The sequence below is a fragment of the Didymella exigua genome, assembly GCF_010094145.1.
Source record: "Didymella exigua CBS 183.55 unplaced genomic scaffold M421scaffold_2, whole genome shotgun sequence".
Lineage (NCBI taxonomy): Eukaryota > Fungi > Ascomycota > Dothideomycetes > Pleosporales > Didymellaceae > Didymella > Didymella exigua.
Genome location: NW_022984776.1, coordinates 1156360 through 1173621, shown reverse-complemented (window position 1 = coordinate 1173621; position 17262 = coordinate 1156360). Strand labels below are relative to the sequence as shown.

The following is a 17262-nucleotide window of genomic DNA, read 5'->3' as shown; positions in this document are numbered from 1 at the left end:
GCACAGGCTTCTGTTTAACTGCAGAAGCTTTTGAGGTTGTGCAATTACCTCTTTACGATAATTTGAGAGCTATTTCAGCGTCGTGAGCTGCTATTTAACGCGCTCTGTCAGCCTTGCGTTCCTCTATGGCTGCTCGCTCCTCCGCCCGAGCCTGATCTCTCGCTACCTTTTCCGTTACCCACTGTTGACGCTTTTTTTTGCCATCTTATCCTTATATTGTTTATTGGCAGCAGCTAACACCTCATCTCTACCTTTTTCAGCTCCTCTTCTTGCCTCTCTTGTTCTTCAACCTCTATACGAGCTCGTGCTTCCCAGAAGGAGCAAGGAGACCACAACATCGCACCTCCATAATACTCACAATGCTGTTGTAGGTCCAATTGCCTATTAGGTTGCTTCTGGCGCTTCCTGGTTTTGTATAGCTTCCTGCGCAAGGCGTCAAGTTTGGTGTTGAGCAACTCTACTTAAGTTAATAGATAGTAGATAGTTTAATCTAGCTTCTGCGCACCTACACTGTGGTGATTCTTCACCTCTCCATGAAGTGTAGTGCAAGCTTTAAGCCAATCCTCTGCAGAATAAGCTGTAGAACTAGAGGAGACTAATCCTAAGCTGTTAGAGGTGGTGTGGCAGAACCTATTAAGTATAATATCAGGATTTAACTATTACGCATTGAAGTTTGGTGTAGATGTTGTGCTCCGGGCGTTGTTCGACTCCGGGCGTTGTGCACACGGACACGGTACCGGTAGGTACAGTACCTACCGGTACCCTTCGCCGCGGCGGTCTCTTGTGATACGCACTCAACATAGTCATTTCTAGGCCAGTACATAATCATTCCGGGAAGCTCACCATCAAAGGAGAAAGCCATCCTTTGCTTTGACTTAGAAGATTGACAAGCCAGTGCCACCATGGGCGGATGTGTTGTGGCTGGCTGGAGCTGGAGCTGGAGCTCGACGCTTGAACCGTGCAGCCCTCTAAAGCCGTCACGCGGCTGAGGATAGACGGAGGTGTATGATACTTGGACTTTATTGGATCAGATATAAACCCTGATCTCACAGGTACAGTACTCTCTGATCTACGAGAGCGTCAATATGTTCTAGGCCACTGCTCAACTGGCTGCTGAACGCCATGCAGCACTTTACACATTTATTGTAGCTACCTCTCAAGATTCTATGCCAGCACATTTTGAGTTCGCAAAGCAGTTTAGGCCGAGAAAGCGATTGAGCGATTCATGAAGCTGAATTTGGGGCAATTGATTCTTGATGGTTCCTGTCTGCCTGCCTACGGCATCCAGCGACTGCCTCATACATCGTGTGTTGTATTTTGTCGACGATCATGGACCCAACCGCCTTGAAAGACTCCAAAACAACGGCATGCTCCTCGGAAAAGCACCTGTCAGAGACGAAGCACGTGCCAATCGTCGCGACAACAGAGCAGCCAGAGCAGCATCCTTCTCTGAACCTTGCTCCCCCTCACCCACAGGCGGAGTCCGTTGGTCCTCGACGCAATCATGTAACATCTCTGTTTACATGGTGGCAAGAGACTTTAACGCTCCTGGTCGGTGTGAGCGAGCTGATTGCCATTGTCGGTATCCTTGCAAAGTTTAATCAGAAGGAGCAGCCAACGTGGAAATACAGCATCAATTCGAACACGATCATCGCCATTCTCTCAGTTGTCCTCGGAGTCTGTGTGTTATACGGTGTCGAAGAAGGTACGATTGGCACTCAACGTACGATTTGGACAAGTCTAACCCACATACAGCTTTGAGCCAGATAAAATGGCTCTGGTACCGTCGTTCACGTTTACTTCGACACCTTGAGTATTTCGATGCGGCAGAACGAGGTCCTGGCGGCTCCCTCTTTCTCTTATTCAGACTACGCAGAATGTTAGACCCCCTCCTCACTGCCAGATAGACGCTCACCCTGTATGCAGAGATTCCGTCTTCATAGGGTGTTTGGTCATCATCTTCTCCGTCGCCATTGGTCCCTTTACCCAGCAGGCTGTCAAGGCCGTCCCTTGCAATGTTCCATCTGCAGCCATAAAGTCATCCATCCAGGTCGTCAACACCAACGGTAATGTCGACTACCCTCGCGTATCGTCTGTTTCCTTCGACCTTAGTCTGGACTTCAAGGCCGTAATTTTGCAGGGCTTGGCTAACCCGGCCGCTGACCGTTCAGCCATCACAGCAGGCTGTCCAACCTGCAATTGCACGTTCAAATCCTATATTGGTGTTACTCACTCATCCATGGCGATGTGTAAGAAGTCGTTGTGGTGGAGTGAATAGTGCGCATATGCAGGAAGAATTGAACTGAGGTTGTATTGTGTGCAGCCACGAACAGTAGGTATACACGAGTGGCTGTAAACAGCGCTAGTGCAGGATGGGTAGTCGCATCTCACCGAAGGTGAGGTGCGTTTGCCTATGAGGCAAGAGAGACTCAAACCGTGACAGAAATGCATCGACATCACCGGCTGGCTCTACGAAGCACGACCCAATGAAGGCAACATCACTGTGTATGAGATGGAGAAAAGTAATGGAGGCATAGAGTAGGTACTACCTCTTTCTTCCTGCCGATAATCCACTGTCAGATGACATGCCAATTCTGTGGACCAGTGTAGGTGGAGCTGAAGTCCTCAACCATTGAGCTCCGAGGAAGCTTACGCTCCCCGCGTGTTCCTCAATGCTACTACTTCCGAGGGCTGGAAGTGATCGCTATCCAGAGGCAATTCAGATGATCCATTCTTGGCCGCGGTAAAAGCCTCCGTACTAAATTTCAGCATGGTCACCTTGACCACTAACAGTTGCGACTGGCATTCTAACCAGGATCCTGAAGAGCCAGATACCACCATTTACGGCATTAATTGCTCACATCCAAACTTAAATGCGAGCTCATACTTGGACATTGTCAATCTGGTCTCCACTGTATGCGCACTTTATCCTTGCTTCAAGGACTACCACGGGGTAATCGTCGATACAGAGTATGCAGAGACAGTGGTGCGTGATACACCAGTGAAAAGGAGTCCGTATGATGTTGACATGTCCATTGCAAATTTGGCGCTATTTAACGACCACTGCATCATCGACCAACGGTCAGTGACCTTGGATAATATCTCAGTAGCCTCCAACGGACGTACCCTCAACGCGACCTACTTTGATGGCCGGAATGTCTCAGTTCCTCACCAATGCTTCTATGAATTCACTGGTCCCTATATTCGTGTTGTACAAGAAAATCTCTCAGACGCACTGACCGGCGGCTGCGAAATGCGCAGGGCTTTGTCATCGGTGCAGAACCACACACATGGAGAACAGCGGACTGCAAAGACGCCTGGTGGCTCAGGAGCCTGTACAATGATGGCAACGCCACATTTAACTCAATTGACGCAAACATGGAAGCCGTCGCTGTCGCTATGACGAACGAGCTACGCAGAACTGGCTCAGCATGGGACCGCAACCCTCTGTACGTGCAAGGCGGTGTCTCACAAGCGACGGTGTGCATGCGATTTGATTGAAAATGACTGAGCTTTCCGCTCGCGCTACTTGTGCTGACGACAGCCATGCTCGTCATTGTGAGCATGAAAACGCTGTTTGACAAATAGCAGACGCCGATCTGGAAGCCGTCAGCTCTGCCTTTGCTGTTCACTGGGAACGGTTTGGGCACAAAGAAGTGCAGGACAGGATCGAGCGGGACGTAGATGATACGGTTATCAGCTTGAAGAAACGGGAGGATGGGGCTTGAGAGTTTGTTGGCCAGGGTAATCTTCGTGGAGGGGCAGTGACCAGTGAAAATGACGGGTCTACTGCATCGAGTGCGAGAGCGAGAGCCGTTGTCTGACCTATCAGCTGAATATGCTGCCTTTGTGAATGATAAGGTAGGAGTGAGTAGGGAGAATTGAACGCCTGTTGATGCTATGATATCTCTAACTAACCGCATGCTCTGTTGTACAGTCATACTCGGTCGTGTTTATGCTACAGTATACAATATGTTACATCACTCTACATCTCAACACCATTACTCCTTACTCTGCACAGGAACCTCAGATATAGTTTCAACCGAAGCCTGGGGGCCAGCCTCACCACTCGCTCTTGCCGCATACTCCGGCGTCCCCGGACCCAACGGCCTGAACATCTGCACACCCCTCTCCTCGTCGATCTGATCCTGCTTGGCCCTCCACTTCTGGCCCCTCGATGCATATCTCTGGATGATCTTCCGGAAATGCGCAAGCCCCTTCTTCTCCTCTTCTTCGTCCTTGCCAATGAGCTGACGTCGGCGCTCCTTGGTCGCGTTGTACAGGTTCCAAACTGTCTCGCCGTCGATGTCAGAGATGTGGTACTCGATCTGCCAGTTGTCCTCTGGCTCGAGTTGTTCGGGACGCTTCAGGTAGTGCCCGTTTACTTTGTTGCGAACTGTGAGGGTCCAGCCTGCTAGCGGGCCGCCGTTGCTCTGATCCTTCTCATGTTTGGGGGGTAGGAGTTTGTTCGCATCGATCTCGATGTCTTCGGCGACTGATTCGGCGGAGGTGGTGGTTTCGCCTTCGGTGGTAGTCTCGCCCTCGGCGAAGGTCTCGACTTCCTGACTCGCTGCTGGGGTACTGATGGCCTTATCTGCGGTGCCGTCCTCGCTGACTTGCTCGTCGACTTCTTCTTGAAGATCTTTCCACTCCTTTTGTGCCTCGGGATCATTATTGCCTACACCCACGACGCGGCGTGCCCATTCCTTTGCGTATTGTGCACCGGTATTCTGGATTTCGTCTGCGCGCTCTTCGGTCAAAGGCTCGGCGAAAACATACATAAAAGGCTGCTGTCCTTCACCGCACGGGCGGGTTTCGAAGTGCATGCGGACCGTCTGTGGCTGTTAGTGTTATCCACTAGTAATTTTGAAGAGTACCTACCGTCTCAGGGAACTTCTCGGTGGCTCTTTTAAGAAGCTCTTCCATCAGACCAATGGACAGCTTGAATTCCCGGTCACCCAGAGTAGTGTCGGTTTGCCCATGAAGGACCTGGTCCATATCCGAAAGGCTGAGGTACTGGAAACCGAAAATGCGCTCGATGTTGTGATAAGCAATGAAGATACCGTCCATCCTGCCCATACGTGCTTGAAGCGAGTACTTCAGCATGGTGGCGCGGGTCATATCGTAGAACTCTCGTTCGAACGACTCCCACTCACCCTGCGCATAGCGCAGCTGATATCCAAGACCCTCCTCATATTTCCTATAGTTCATGCGAATGGAGACGACAGCTCGTGTCTTCAGATCGAAGATACCAGCGCCGGGTAGACGGGGGTCTTGAGCGTCGAGTTGAGAGCGCATCAAGATGCTTCCCTGCTTTGAGTAGTGGAAGCATTTTGCCGAATCGCCTTCAGCCGGTGTCTGCTCTGGATTCGATCTGCGGTAGCGCTCAAATTCGGTGCGTTCGGTTGTGAGTAGCTTCTCGAGGGAGTGGCCGAGCCAGCTCATGACGTTAGGGGTGTCGTATGTCTTGTCGGCGTCGATCGCATACACTCCATCCTTATATCGCAAGAAGATGGCGTCTGGTCCTGCTGTGATTTTTGAAAATTTGTTTGTTGAGTCCGGAAAATTCCTTGACAGCATGCTGTGATTCAGCATTCTGTGAGCGGATAGCAAGAAATGGAAGTGCTGGAGTACACTGGACATGCTGGAAGTCGATCCTGTATATTTGACACCTAGCTTCCTTGTGACAGCGAGCAGATCCTCGTCCTTCGACGATGTCTTGTATTCGGTCAGCGCGTCGAAGTCGAACTCTTCGACAGGCATGATCTTCTCCAGGTACGGGTCGAAGTTGTAGACGCCTGTCCGGGGGTCTTGCAGACGGTAGATGCCGGTGTTGAATAGGACGCGGTCGAGGCCGTAGGCCAGCATTGGCACGGAAGGCATGTTGACCTCGACGGGCTCGAATTCAAAGTCCTCCGCGGCCACCTCCTCCACCTTGAGGTCCGGTGAATCTGTTCTCCGCTGCTTCTTTTGGCGTGGCTGCGCCGTTGACCCTTCCACTGACAACTCCAAGAGAGCTTCCCTGAGGGACTTGCCTGCAAGACCATCCTCACCCAGCCGCGCACTTCTTCCTTCTTTCAGACCCACTTTTCTTATTTTTGCAAGGCCAGCTTCTTTGTCCGTTGTATCATTGATCCGCACATCGTCTGGAAGTTGCTTCAAGAGATCGTCTGACCTGTCCTTTTCTGAGAAATTGTTCTTAGACGATGCATTGTCCTGGAGAACCTCGCCCTTAAAGACCTTTAAGTTCTGGTCATTCTTCTGGTGTGCCTTGGACCTCTTGCGCAGGACCTCGGTGGCGCCGAAGGCTCGCCGTTGCTGAGCTATGGGCTGGCCGCGAGCGGCGCAGAAACAGCATATGGAGGAATTACGCCATGGCGCAGCCCGTGCGATGTGCTTGCTGCTCCTGAGCATCGAAACAGAGTGACTGGGGCGAACGAGCGTGGAGTTGAACGCGTCAACGATAGCACAGTCGCGCCTTCCATCTAAGAAATTCTGTCGGTGGTCACCGCCTTCAACCGCCGAACGCCGCTCTACCTATTTGACGTGCGTTTGAACAGCCAGTTACACCATCTGCTATCTCTCGGGAAACGCGCGTTGTGCCTGAGACCCATTGCGCCGCTGTCGCCTGCCCCGTTGAGCAGTAGGACCGGTTTTGCAGAAGGCTGCCTTGAGACGTGCTGTGCTGCTGAGCTTGGGACACGCCGAGCTCATCATGAAAGGCCCCACCTGGTCACCCCAGCACGAAGGGCCGGGGATGATACAGGGCAGCAGTTCAAAGGCAGCCAACGCCAGAATTGCCGCCGCAACAGTGACACCCAGTCTGGTCGGCGCTCTGCCAACTTTTGCACCTACACCTGCAAATGATCACCAGCATTTCACCTCGCAAACTGAGACACAATCGCTCGTATCGGCGTATAATCTCTTAGACATCTACCTACTCAAACCCCCGGCTCCCCATGCAACAGTAATTTGCGCCGCGATTGGCCGCCAAGTTCGACATTTCGCGACTGTACCGCGCTGCCTCTGCTGCTCTCACTCGAGCGTGCCCCATTCAATCCCAATCAGCTTGTGGTCCTCCGCATGCGCCATTACTGCCGCTGACCTCGCGTGGGGCGGCGCCCGCAAGCAGAGAAGGTAGTCGCTCATCATGTCCAAGGACAAACGGCGGAGCATCTTCGGTAGCTCTCTCAGCGCATTCACGAGCATTACACCCAAAAAAGATGAGTCGCAGCCAGCGAATCTCCTACGGAAGCGCCGGACGGCGTCGTTTATGTCCAATCTGTCAGATGTGTCAGGGTACAGCGAGAAACAGACAATCGACGAGAACACCGTGACAGAAACACCGACCTCCGTTCCTGCCGCGCGACCACGACCGCAACTGCCCAATCGAGGGAACGGCAAGCGCGCCAGCTCGGTATTCGGGTCGCTGAGAAGCTCCAAGTACCTCGACGACGAGCCACTCTCTGCGACTTCGACGCGCACGTCTATGGGGTTTGACTCCCCTGTCGACGATACACATAGCCGCCACGTCTTGCAGCATGGCGAGGTTCAGACGAGCAGCTCCATGTTCAGGAAGAAAAAGGAATACCTCGTCCTGACTGAGACACACCTCATCAGGTTCAAAAGCCAGTCAAAGGCGTCAGATGCATTTACTGGGTAGGGTCCACGGCTATGTCAACTAGGGGTGGCATTCTGCTGACATTTCACAGGGTATCATCACTACACAACGGCAGCAATCGCGCATCGACCTACCGACATAGTCATAGTCCCTCGACCGGCTCGGCGCAAGAAGCTCAATCACTCGCCTCAGATGCCTCCGGAGACCGCGAGATGGGCACGCCTTTGCGCCATATCGTAGCTGTGTTTCATGCACCAGACGGAGGTCCATACTTCGCTCTAGACGTCTACTATCTGGACGACGAGACGAACCATGCCTCGTCGATGACACTGCAGTTTGGCGACCCCGACGAAATGCACACATGGATGTTCAAGATACGGTACGCTTCGAACAGCGCACGTCTGTCAGACGCAAACCCACTTTCTGCATACAACTCGCATCTTGCTGCTCGTGTGGTGGAAGCAGAGCGAGACTACGTGCCTCCACATTATGCGATATACAAGGTGGTCCTACGGGAGCCAGGCAAGACAGCATCGAGGGCGTCAGCAGAGGACCTAGGCAAGCTCTCTGCTTCTGTCTGCTTTCTTGCAATTGGCGTACACAAGGCACATTTGATCCCATTGTTCAAGCCACCTTCTCAACGAACATCCAGCCCTTCCTTGGCTTCGCTCAATTCTCAATCATCACACGGGATACTTGCACTTACCGAATGTGTTCTTAGCGAGATTGACGATACCTTCCATTTGACGTTCAGGTATGCATTTCTCTCATTTCGAAATCACGGGTCTAACGGTACAGGAAACCCTTGGAGAAGGCCAAAACTTTCCACTTGGCATCACTTGCATCCCATGACATTGCTGTCCGTCTGCGCCATGTCGAAGAAACCATGCGACCGGAGTGGGAATCCCGGCCGTATCAATTCGTTGTACCTGAAGCTGTCAGAAATGATATCCTCCGTCAATCTCAAGTTCACACGATGGACCAAGACTCTCTCGATCGCACGCTCATTGGCTATTGCATTGCGTACGGTGTACAACCTGAGAACATCAGTTACCAAATCACATACCCAGACGAAGACTCTCCGCGTTTTGAGCTGCTGCAGCCCATTGGACTACGACGCAGCCAGTACACCGTACATGAGTTGCTAGCAGTCATGCGAGCATTACGATACAACGAAACTTTTGCAGGCATCGCGTTTAAGGATGTACATCTCGATATTTTGAATGGATTGATTGACGAGCACGGGGTTGAACACGTCTGTACGAAGACAAAGCGAGGAACATACGCGCGGATAGACATCGAAGATCTTTCACGTTCCTGCTTGCTGGTGCAAGAGATTCGGGCCCTGGCCTTGACCAATCGCAAATTGCGACGCATGGACTTCTCGAATTGCATCAAGAAAAAACCCAAAGATTTCACAGAAGCAAAGTCGAGTGCGAGAGACACAGGCTGTGGGATAGTTGAAGCTCTGTTTCCTCTGTGCAAGTACCAAACGACAAATGTTGACTGGATTGCCTTGAACGGCATTCAGCTTGGCGAGACAGACTTGGACTATCTAGTTGCAGCGGCAGTCGAGCGCGCTTGCCATCTGCGTGCTCTTGAGATGAGCCGCTGCGGTCTGACGGATCGTGCATTGTCTCTTATCTTGGATTCTCTACGATCACAGGAGACCACTCTTGAGGCATTGAATCTTTCTTCAAATCCCTTCCGCCTTTCACCCGCCTTGTTCGACTCGCAAATTGGCTGTTTTGCATACCTCACAAAGCTGGACCTTTCTCACGTTGCGCGAACATCCGGTCCGGAGCCCCTGATATCCGTTGAAACGCTTAACGTGATGCGGCTCCAGGAGCTGAGTTGGAGCGGCACTTCGCTCAACGCAGCGACTATTGATGCCATTGCCGGGTAAGTTCGCCACTACTATGATTTGAGCATGAGCTGATCTGACTCAGTTACCTCATCAACACCAAGCAGTCGAAAGGTCTGCGAGAGCTGAAAGTCGACCATTGCTACATCACAGGAAAGGATGTCGCCTACTTGCTCCAATCTATGACGGAAGAGCCTGGCAGAGCCAGAGATCTGCACCTAGATGTTAGCGAGAACTACATCGAGAAGGACCTCAAGAGGCTGACGAAAGCAATTGCAACCGGTTACGCTCCGGCACATCTCACGATTCGCCTACTCGAGTTCGAGGAAGAAGCAGACTTTCGTAAGATGATCTTGGCTTTAGCACAGAACAACACAATCCGCCAGCTTGATATCTCCCGTGCGTCTCTACCTAGCGATGCTTCAGAGGAGACATGCCAAGCGCTTGAGAAGATGTTCTCGGACAACAGAACCCTTGAGTGGCTTGACATGTCAGGAGAAGACTCAAGATTGGAAACCACTAAGCTCGGTGTTGGACTCAATAGGGCGCTGCGAGGCTTGCAGCATAACAAGTCATTGCGCGTCTTGTACATACGATGTAAGACCTTTCCTCGCTGTTCCGTCGAAACATGTCGGCCGCGATACTGATTTGTCACAGATCAAAAACTTGGGTTACAAGGGGCAAGCACGCTTGCAGACGTGCTCAAGGCTAACAAAACACTGCATTATCTTTACTGCGAGATGAACGACATAGCATTGAACGGCTTCACAGATCTCGTCAATGCTCTTCATCGTAACACCACGCTCTTATATCTTCCAACGATGCATGAGTCTCGTCAAATGGCGCTCAAGCGTACGGAAGACCAGGTCAAGCAGATGCGTGATGACACATCCGCCTACACAACCTCAAAGCCCGTATCCGTCCGCAGCAAGCTTGCAAGCAAAGCCAGCAAAGTCACAATCAAAACCGGCAGGGACCGCGGGCCATCAATTGGTCTCTCCGATCAGGACATCAAAGCCGCCTTGGGGCTCGTTGACGAGAGCTGGTCGCGACAGGAGTACCGATTGCAGCAGTACCTTCAACGCAACTATAACATTGCTAACGGCATTCCCGTTTCCATGGATGTCGGTGATGAAGATTTTGAGCGCGACCGGCCAGACACAGCCTCCAGTCACAGTAAGATCATCGAGAGGAAGTGTGTCGATAGCACACCTACAGCAGAGAAGCTTCGCCGACTCGGCGCTGCCACACCAGGCTCATTCTACGAGTCACCCGGGAGCACACCAAGTAGTACGCCAGATTTCCACATGGCGAAGACGAGACAAACGCACGCTTCGAAGGTAGACTACTTTAGCAGCACATTCGAACCAAACACGAACGGTTCGTCTGCTGGGATATCAGCCGTCGAGCAAGAGATTCTGATGGAGCAGACGGTCGGACGGGACAGACTCAACCTCGACTTCGACGTGACAAGTCTAGGAAAGGAGATCGAGATGAGCTTTGCTCAGAATCGGGACGCATTCTCATAGCGGCCTTCCGCACTCTAGCTGTGCATTTTGCACCCACATCTTGATTTTGGCACACACATATCAGGCGCATTTGTACAAGCATTTTGCATACACGGTGTTGCATTTTCTGGTTTTTGGGAGGTCGTCATCATGTTTTCGCAGCGTACATTGGAACGTTTTTCTTTTCGATGCACATAGCAACAATTGAGCAATCCGCAATCTTCACCTAGTAAAGCGCAGGCTCGAAATCTGTCTTCCACTTCCATTCTCCATCCGACTACGGTAAAGTGAAGCTGGATTCACCATGGCTTGGCGAAAGTGACTCCAGGGTCCTTTCTGTGACGTCCAATTCGGCCACAAACAAAGAGACCAACAGAGTGACGAACACGAGGAACGATCGGCCCTCAACTTCGAAGTAGATCAGCACCAAACTCACTGACAGTCTCCTGGCTAGTCGCATTGCAAAACATGAGTACCTCCACGCTGTCGACTTTCCGCTTCCTCAGCTTGCCGAAAGAGCTCCGGCTTATGTTTAATGAGCTCGTACCTGTCGCCCGTATCCATCGCGGAATGACCGATTTCCCTCGCGCCAGTCGTCATTTGGTCACCCTCCAGTATCCTCTACATCTATCTCTCCGTGTTGGAGAAAGCTTCCACGGTAGTCAAGTCGACTTGATGCATACAAGGAAGCTCAAGAGCACTGCGGATTCGCGCCCATTACCCCAAAACTGATGCAAAATATGATGATACGTACGCAGCGCTGCTGGACAGCAGAAGACCATTTTGATGATGTTCACAATCTGATTGTGGTAGCACTGGGGTGGCAGTGCTCCTTATCTGCCAGTGGAGGACTGACTGAACGTCAAGCGGCCACGTTGGAGCATCTATCACCAGAGTAAGACGAAACTGCCTCACGCTACATTGTTGAATGGGCTCAGCATGCAGGTACCCTGCTACGACAAGCTTTGAGCGGGAGGCACCAAGGTGCGCACACCAGAGCATTCGAAATAGCAGTGGTCACATTCAATGATTAACAGTACGACACACTTGTCTCGCAGCAGAAAATCTCCGGTTCCAGACTCCTTAGCGACAAGGATTTCCTTCTCGAGATGGACGGTCTCTTGCCAGGAAGAGGTGACCCATTTTTTGCCAAGTTCACCTTCACACCCCCAGATTTCAGTGACGACGAGGCAGGTTGCTTTTCAGCCACTATTGATCTGGAATTGGGTCTCACCTTGAACGGCTGCTGCCTGTTAAAAGGTGAATGGGTACACATGTGGGCCGTAGCAGAGTGGCTGTGAGATGACTGTAGGAGAGGAGTCACAAAAGAAGTAATCAGTTGCGCTGGCACGGCAAAATGGATGGGGAGCTTAGCTTTCCGTTATTAAAGACAACGAGACGCACCCTTAGAGAGCAGGTCGAGGAGATGAAGGAAGTCGCTGGCCGTTTGCTTGACCTCCTGTTCTTTCCAGCAGGCCCGAACTTCATCAAGCTTCGCTTCTGGCACTACGATCGCAGATATCTTCTGGCAGCGCAAACTGTTCTTATTTTGTCAATCCCGGCAAGTGTGCTCGACCCCCAACGTTGTAAGATTACTAAACACTCTCCGCACGTTGACAAGTCTCGACTGCGGTGCTGAGTCGTTCAGAACCCCATCTCACCTGACTCTCGGCGCCACCATCCGCTCTCAAACCAACGTCCCCCACCTTCGCGCGTACAGAAATTACAAGTCACTTCTCCGTCGCACAATCACAATCCATGGGTCCAGGGTGGACCACTCTTCTGCAGAATCGTGCAGCATCGTGCATCCGCGTCGCGCCACGCGTGATCAACCCGAAGGAGCCTAGTGCGGCTGGGGTACACTGCCGAGTATGATCTGATTTGATCATACGGTGCCTAAACGGGCGAGCTGCAGCTTCAGGTCGGCGAAGTCGAGATGCATGATCGCGAGGAATCGAGCCAGGAGTAAGCAGTGGATCTTGTCTGGATCGCCGGGATCGTATTCGTGTGACCGTTGGCGAGGTTTTGCTGGTGGCGTCTCGTGAAGGTGGTGTGGGTCTATGTGCCTGGAGCGTTTTGTGACAATCGGCAATGACAAGAGATGAAATCAAGATTATCGAGACACTGCAGGTACGACGATGCTCGAACAGGATCGAATGGTGGTAGATCTGTAGCTGGGACGTCGTAGCTGCGAGTAGCAACATAGATGTGACTTCGGAAACGGTGAGCCCACGATAATCGCGGAAGCTCATTGAGTCAACTTTACATGCAAATACAATTGTAGGTACAAGCTGTTAGGACATGAATGAAATAATCCAAATTTGATTGACGGCGATTCGCGTTGCAACGGAAGCTTGCACTGCCTCTGCTGAAAGTGACATGGTGGAGCACCTACTGTCACAGCAGTGCACTGCAGAATCGTGCAGCGAAGGGTCAAGTCGTCAGTCAGTACTAGGCGGATGTACCATCTCGCTGGATTGCAGACTGATTAGGCTCGAAGTGGCCGTATCTTGTGGGTACGTGCGGCGGCCCACAAGAAGAATGAGGTGGTACGATATTCTGTCTGCGCAGGCACACATTTGTCTGTCTGAAGTAAGCAACGACAGGACAGTTTCGCCTAGGTCGTAGATGCTTTGGGTGAGTTGCAGTTGTCGGTCTAGGCTCCGTCGCCGAGGTCAAGGGAGTTTCGTCATAGAGATAGCGCATTCAGAACGGACAGCGGTATCATCCATGGTCTTGCTGACTTCAATGTCCATTTCCAGGGGACTCAAGATCGTCTGCGCGATTTGAACGCACCATTCGAGTCATATCAGGTCAAAGGATCTCGCGCTCGGGCAGCAGAATTTAGAACAGGGGCCTGCATGATCTTGCAGCAATCCTTACAAGAATACCCGTGTAATGCGGAAACCATTCATGGCTCATGACGAGTCTCGGGTGGTCGACGTTCCCAATGTCGCACTAAGGCGTTGTTGTAGACGCAGCACAACGCTGGGAATGTCATGGCATTGAATGCGTGGGCGTCTCGCTTCAGACCTCCGGCCTCCACGCGACAGCCCTTGACCCATGCCAGCTGCGAGAGTAGATTTGCCAAGGGAGTCACGTCGACCGTGTCCTCAGTCCTCAGGATGAATGCTACCTTGCAACCTGCAAAACAAGTCAAGGTTCATTGCACCTCGGGCAAGACGCAGTAACAAACCCCTGATTGCGATGGACGAATGCGATCTCGCATTCATGATGTGTCGAGATCAGGTTTGCAAAGCAGCTGAACGTTTCCAGCGACGTGCATTGGTGTTGTTTCGGGTGTGCAAAGCGCCTGCCGTTCGCTTATCGGGGGGGAGGGCGGCAACGAGGCCTGACTCAGCGCTTGGGAGTGTGGTTGGATCCACTCGTGCAAGGCACAGATCGAGATGCACAGATCCAAACGTCGCATTCGTCAGGAACGCTAGCGCAAAGACAAGGGAAATGGCATTCCCAAAGTAGATTTGTTCCGGTGGAATCTTTAGAGGGCGATGGTAGATGTGATTTGTTCCGGTGGGATCTTTAGAGGGCGATGGTAGATGTGCGTAAGAGCGCTCGCAACCCTCGTGTGGTGTCAACGGATGGGACAGTGAACCAGTCTTTAAGTGGAACTTGAGACGAAGGTATATGTGCTGGATACTAACTAGCAGTTGAGCTGACTGCGGGAAGTGGCGTCTTGCCGTGTGAGGCAGTGACTGGTTTTGTTCCGGACCAATGCCAGCATTCGCTTGACCATGGTATATCTATACCAATTTTGAATGTGGACGGCTTTATAGACCTGAATCTGTCTGTTCCTTGTGATTGGACCTCAGATTGTGGGTCAAGAACTTACCACCAACGTCTATGCCCACAATGAGACAGGAAATGTTGTTACCGGAAGGTACTTGAGCGCTTGTAAGTTTGAGGCTACTGCAAGCCGAGTTCACGAAGGCCACCTAGGATGCTGAGGTTGAGATGTGTACACTTGAGAATGCCTGAGAACGGTATGTCAGCGAGACGCGGAGAGAGATTGATACAGGTCAGGCTGAATTGGGTTGTCTCATCGGCTATAGCGAAGGCATGGAGTTTTTCTCTCAAATTGCCTGTGCAATCGACGACAGATGGGACTCTCGCTCCTGAGGCTCGGCTATGGATCTACACATATTGCACAGAACCTCTTTGCAAAGTAGTGGTGTTTCGCTCATTGCGTTATCAATCGTGTCCCTGCATCTCGGGGGCGTGTGTTCATATATCGTTCGATGGTTACGACCAGGCAAGCTGGGCAAATTGAAAATTGAAACCTTAATCGACCGATTAATCGAAGCCTGTCTCACGTCAAAAATGTTTCGACAATCCGAATATGTCAGAGTTGCCTCAGAGATGTGGTTTCGAATTTTCGCATAGGAGGCAGAGAAGTGACAAACTTTGATGGTGGTGGCTCCCGAGCTGTTGGAGTTTTCCAATACGTCGGGCCAGCCGCCATCGAGGCTGCCACAAGCGCTGGAATGCGGTTAATAGCTAGGTGGCTACGCAAAGCACAAAAATCAAGTAGAGCAGCTTGCGGGGAGACGATGCTGCGTATCGCACCGCAACGCAGAGACATCGGCGAGGACGAAGCCTGCAGTGAAGCCGGCGGTCATGGCAGCGGCCGCGAGCCTAACGTTTGATTGTCAGCGAAAGCGAGCTAGGCAGCAAGAGAGGATCGAAAATGAACGCGCGAAATATGCATGGTCTTCTGAATGCGGATGTTCAAGATTTGAGGTGGAATTCAGGAGTGAAGCATTGCGTTTGTGATGTTCGATGCAGCTGACGCGCTTGAGCGACAGGGTTGGCGGGGAAGGCGCGGATTTGCTTGGCTGCCTAGTGCCATGGGCAGGAACAAGTAGCCAGCTTTTCCAAAAACCCGCTCCAGTGGGATGAGCACCATTCACTGCGCACTGCTTCCTTCGCCATCAATAGGAGCGTTGTGCATATCGGTCGCGCTGGTAGACGAACCGCTGCTGAAGCCCTATGATGAAGCGGCTCTGTGTGTATCTCGCCGAAGAGGCTGGCGGCAGCATTTGGAACCGCTGACCCTTGCACGCCTACTGCGCCCGCTTCCCAAGTTGGATGCTCGAATGATTATCTGTACACCTCTAACTGACAGCCCGGGGTTTCCATACGACCTACTTCGTACTAGCCGCCTCAGGAGTTCTCTCACTGCGGCTGTCAGTCAGTGCGGCAGCCGCCTCCACGCTGAGTGAGGCTCGTCATTCGCCCATACAGTGGCAGCAGCCACTCAGCTTGTTTCAATCAGTATTAGATGGGCAATCAGCTTCATTTATGGTTCAATGGGAATTCGGGAAAGAGGCAGCTATCCGTAGCGGCAGCCAACCTGAGCCCATATCATTGTTTGTTCCCGTACCCACGTGTGTTCGGCCTGGGAACTCATGAGTCGCATGTCGCGTTGAGGGCACGCGAAAGAGAATGCGCTGCGAGATGCGGCCCGGCCAAGGACTAGCATCATGGGATCCACACCAGGATCCTTCGCGCGCACTAGGCTGATCTTCATGCCTCATCGTAAATGCCACTGGGCCCTGCGGATCTTGCATCGCGCATGCCTGCCGGTATTTTCTCTTGGAACTTCCAGGATGGCCCCTTCCGGAGTCGGTGACTGCGCAAACGAAAAACGAATTGTGTCTTATTCGCCAATATCCGAAAACACTGGAAGCGGCTCTTCCAATAGGCACGGATAGGTAAACCCATGATGATTGTCCCTATTGCGTCCAATAAGGCGCGGTTGGGGCGTCTGTCTCAAGCAAAACCCCCACATCTCTCAGCACCTGAGATCAGCCACTGTTCGTTCGTTCGTATTCTTGGGGAGGCACCCCGATCCCGTCCCGACCCTGGACAAGTGTGGGCGTCTTCAGATTGCATCCCTGATCCGCCGCACAGTCCCCCGGTGCCCCCATTCACTGCTGTGCAGATGGCATACCCCTCCCCTGTTTACGCCAACCCCCGTCGATACTCACTAAAACCCCTAAGCCGAACAACATCTGTGGCCTTCGCCCACCATCGCTTGGCTGCATGCGAGAGCGATGTACCCTGTTCAATCTGCTGCATGAGTATTGGTCTCGATCTCCGAACTTGGTCCCTGTATCCAAGGCTCTTCTTGCTCCACAACAGTCGTCATCCTTGCCCAGTTACGGGACACATTGAGGACTGAGCGAATTGGCCGTCCATATGTAAACCCCCAAAGCTCCCACCACCAAAGGCGGAACAAGTATATCTAC

The 17262-nt window shown here is 52.1% G+C and overlaps 6 protein-coding genes across 6 annotated transcripts; 4 read left to right on the top strand and 2 right to left on the bottom strand.

Annotated features, from left to right (window-relative positions):
- Positions 1 to 1329: 1329 nt before the first annotated feature.
- M421DRAFT_984 (uncharacterized protein) lies at positions 1330 to 3501 on the top strand (the record flags this gene model as incomplete). Its single annotated transcript, XM_033598608.1, has 4 exons — positions 1330 to 1705; positions 1756 to 1879; positions 1927 to 2128; positions 3262 to 3501. 4 exons carry the CDS (start codon positions 1330 to 1332, stop codon positions 3499 to 3501), a joined length of 942 nt encoding a protein of 313 aa, XP_033453846.1.
- Positions 3502 to 3885: 384 nt separating this feature from the next.
- Positions 3886 to 6585, bottom strand: M421DRAFT_415937 (Pet127-domain-containing protein). The gene is made up of 2 exons (XM_033590888.1): positions 4882 to 6585; positions 3886 to 4835 (listed from the first exon to the last, which is right to left on the bottom strand). Exons 1-2 carry the CDS (start codon positions 6412 to 6414, stop codon positions 4002 to 4004), a joined length of 2367 nt encoding a protein of 788 aa, XP_033453845.1. The 5' UTR covers positions 6415 to 6585; the 3' UTR covers positions 3886 to 4001.
- Positions 6586 to 6798: 213 nt separating this feature from the next.
- Positions 6799 to 11233, top strand: M421DRAFT_415936 (leucine rich repeat protein). Its single transcript, XM_033590887.1, has 5 exons — positions 6799 to 7659; positions 7713 to 8375; positions 8420 to 9523; positions 9571 to 10082; positions 10143 to 11233. Exons 1-5 carry the CDS (start codon positions 7151 to 7153, stop codon positions 11012 to 11014), a joined length of 3660 nt encoding a protein of 1219 aa, XP_033453844.1. The 5' UTR covers positions 6799 to 7150; the 3' UTR covers positions 11015 to 11233.
- Positions 11234 to 11863: 630 nt separating this feature from the next.
- M421DRAFT_415935 (uncharacterized protein) lies at positions 11864 to 12733 on the top strand. Its single transcript, XM_033590886.1, has one exon. It carries the CDS (start codon positions 12351 to 12353, stop codon positions 12630 to 12632), a length of 282 nt encoding a protein of 93 aa, XP_033453843.1. The 5' UTR covers positions 11864 to 12350; the 3' UTR covers positions 12633 to 12733.
- Positions 12734 to 13344: 611 nt separating this feature from the next.
- On the bottom strand, positions 13345 to 13848 carry M421DRAFT_200701 (uncharacterized protein). The gene has a single exon (XM_033588109.1). It carries the CDS (start codon positions 13697 to 13699, stop codon positions 13445 to 13447), a length of 255 nt encoding a protein of 84 aa, XP_033453842.1. The 5' UTR covers positions 13700 to 13848; the 3' UTR covers positions 13345 to 13444.
- Positions 13849 to 16598: 2750 nt separating this feature from the next.
- M421DRAFT_200664 (uncharacterized protein) lies at positions 16599 to 17256 on the top strand. The gene has a single exon (XM_033588108.1). The coding sequence runs from the start codon at positions 16734 to 16736 to the stop codon at positions 17193 to 17195; it is 462 nt and encodes a 153-aa protein (XP_033453841.1). The 5' UTR covers positions 16599 to 16733; the 3' UTR covers positions 17196 to 17256.
- Positions 17257 to 17262: the final 6 nt, after the last annotated feature.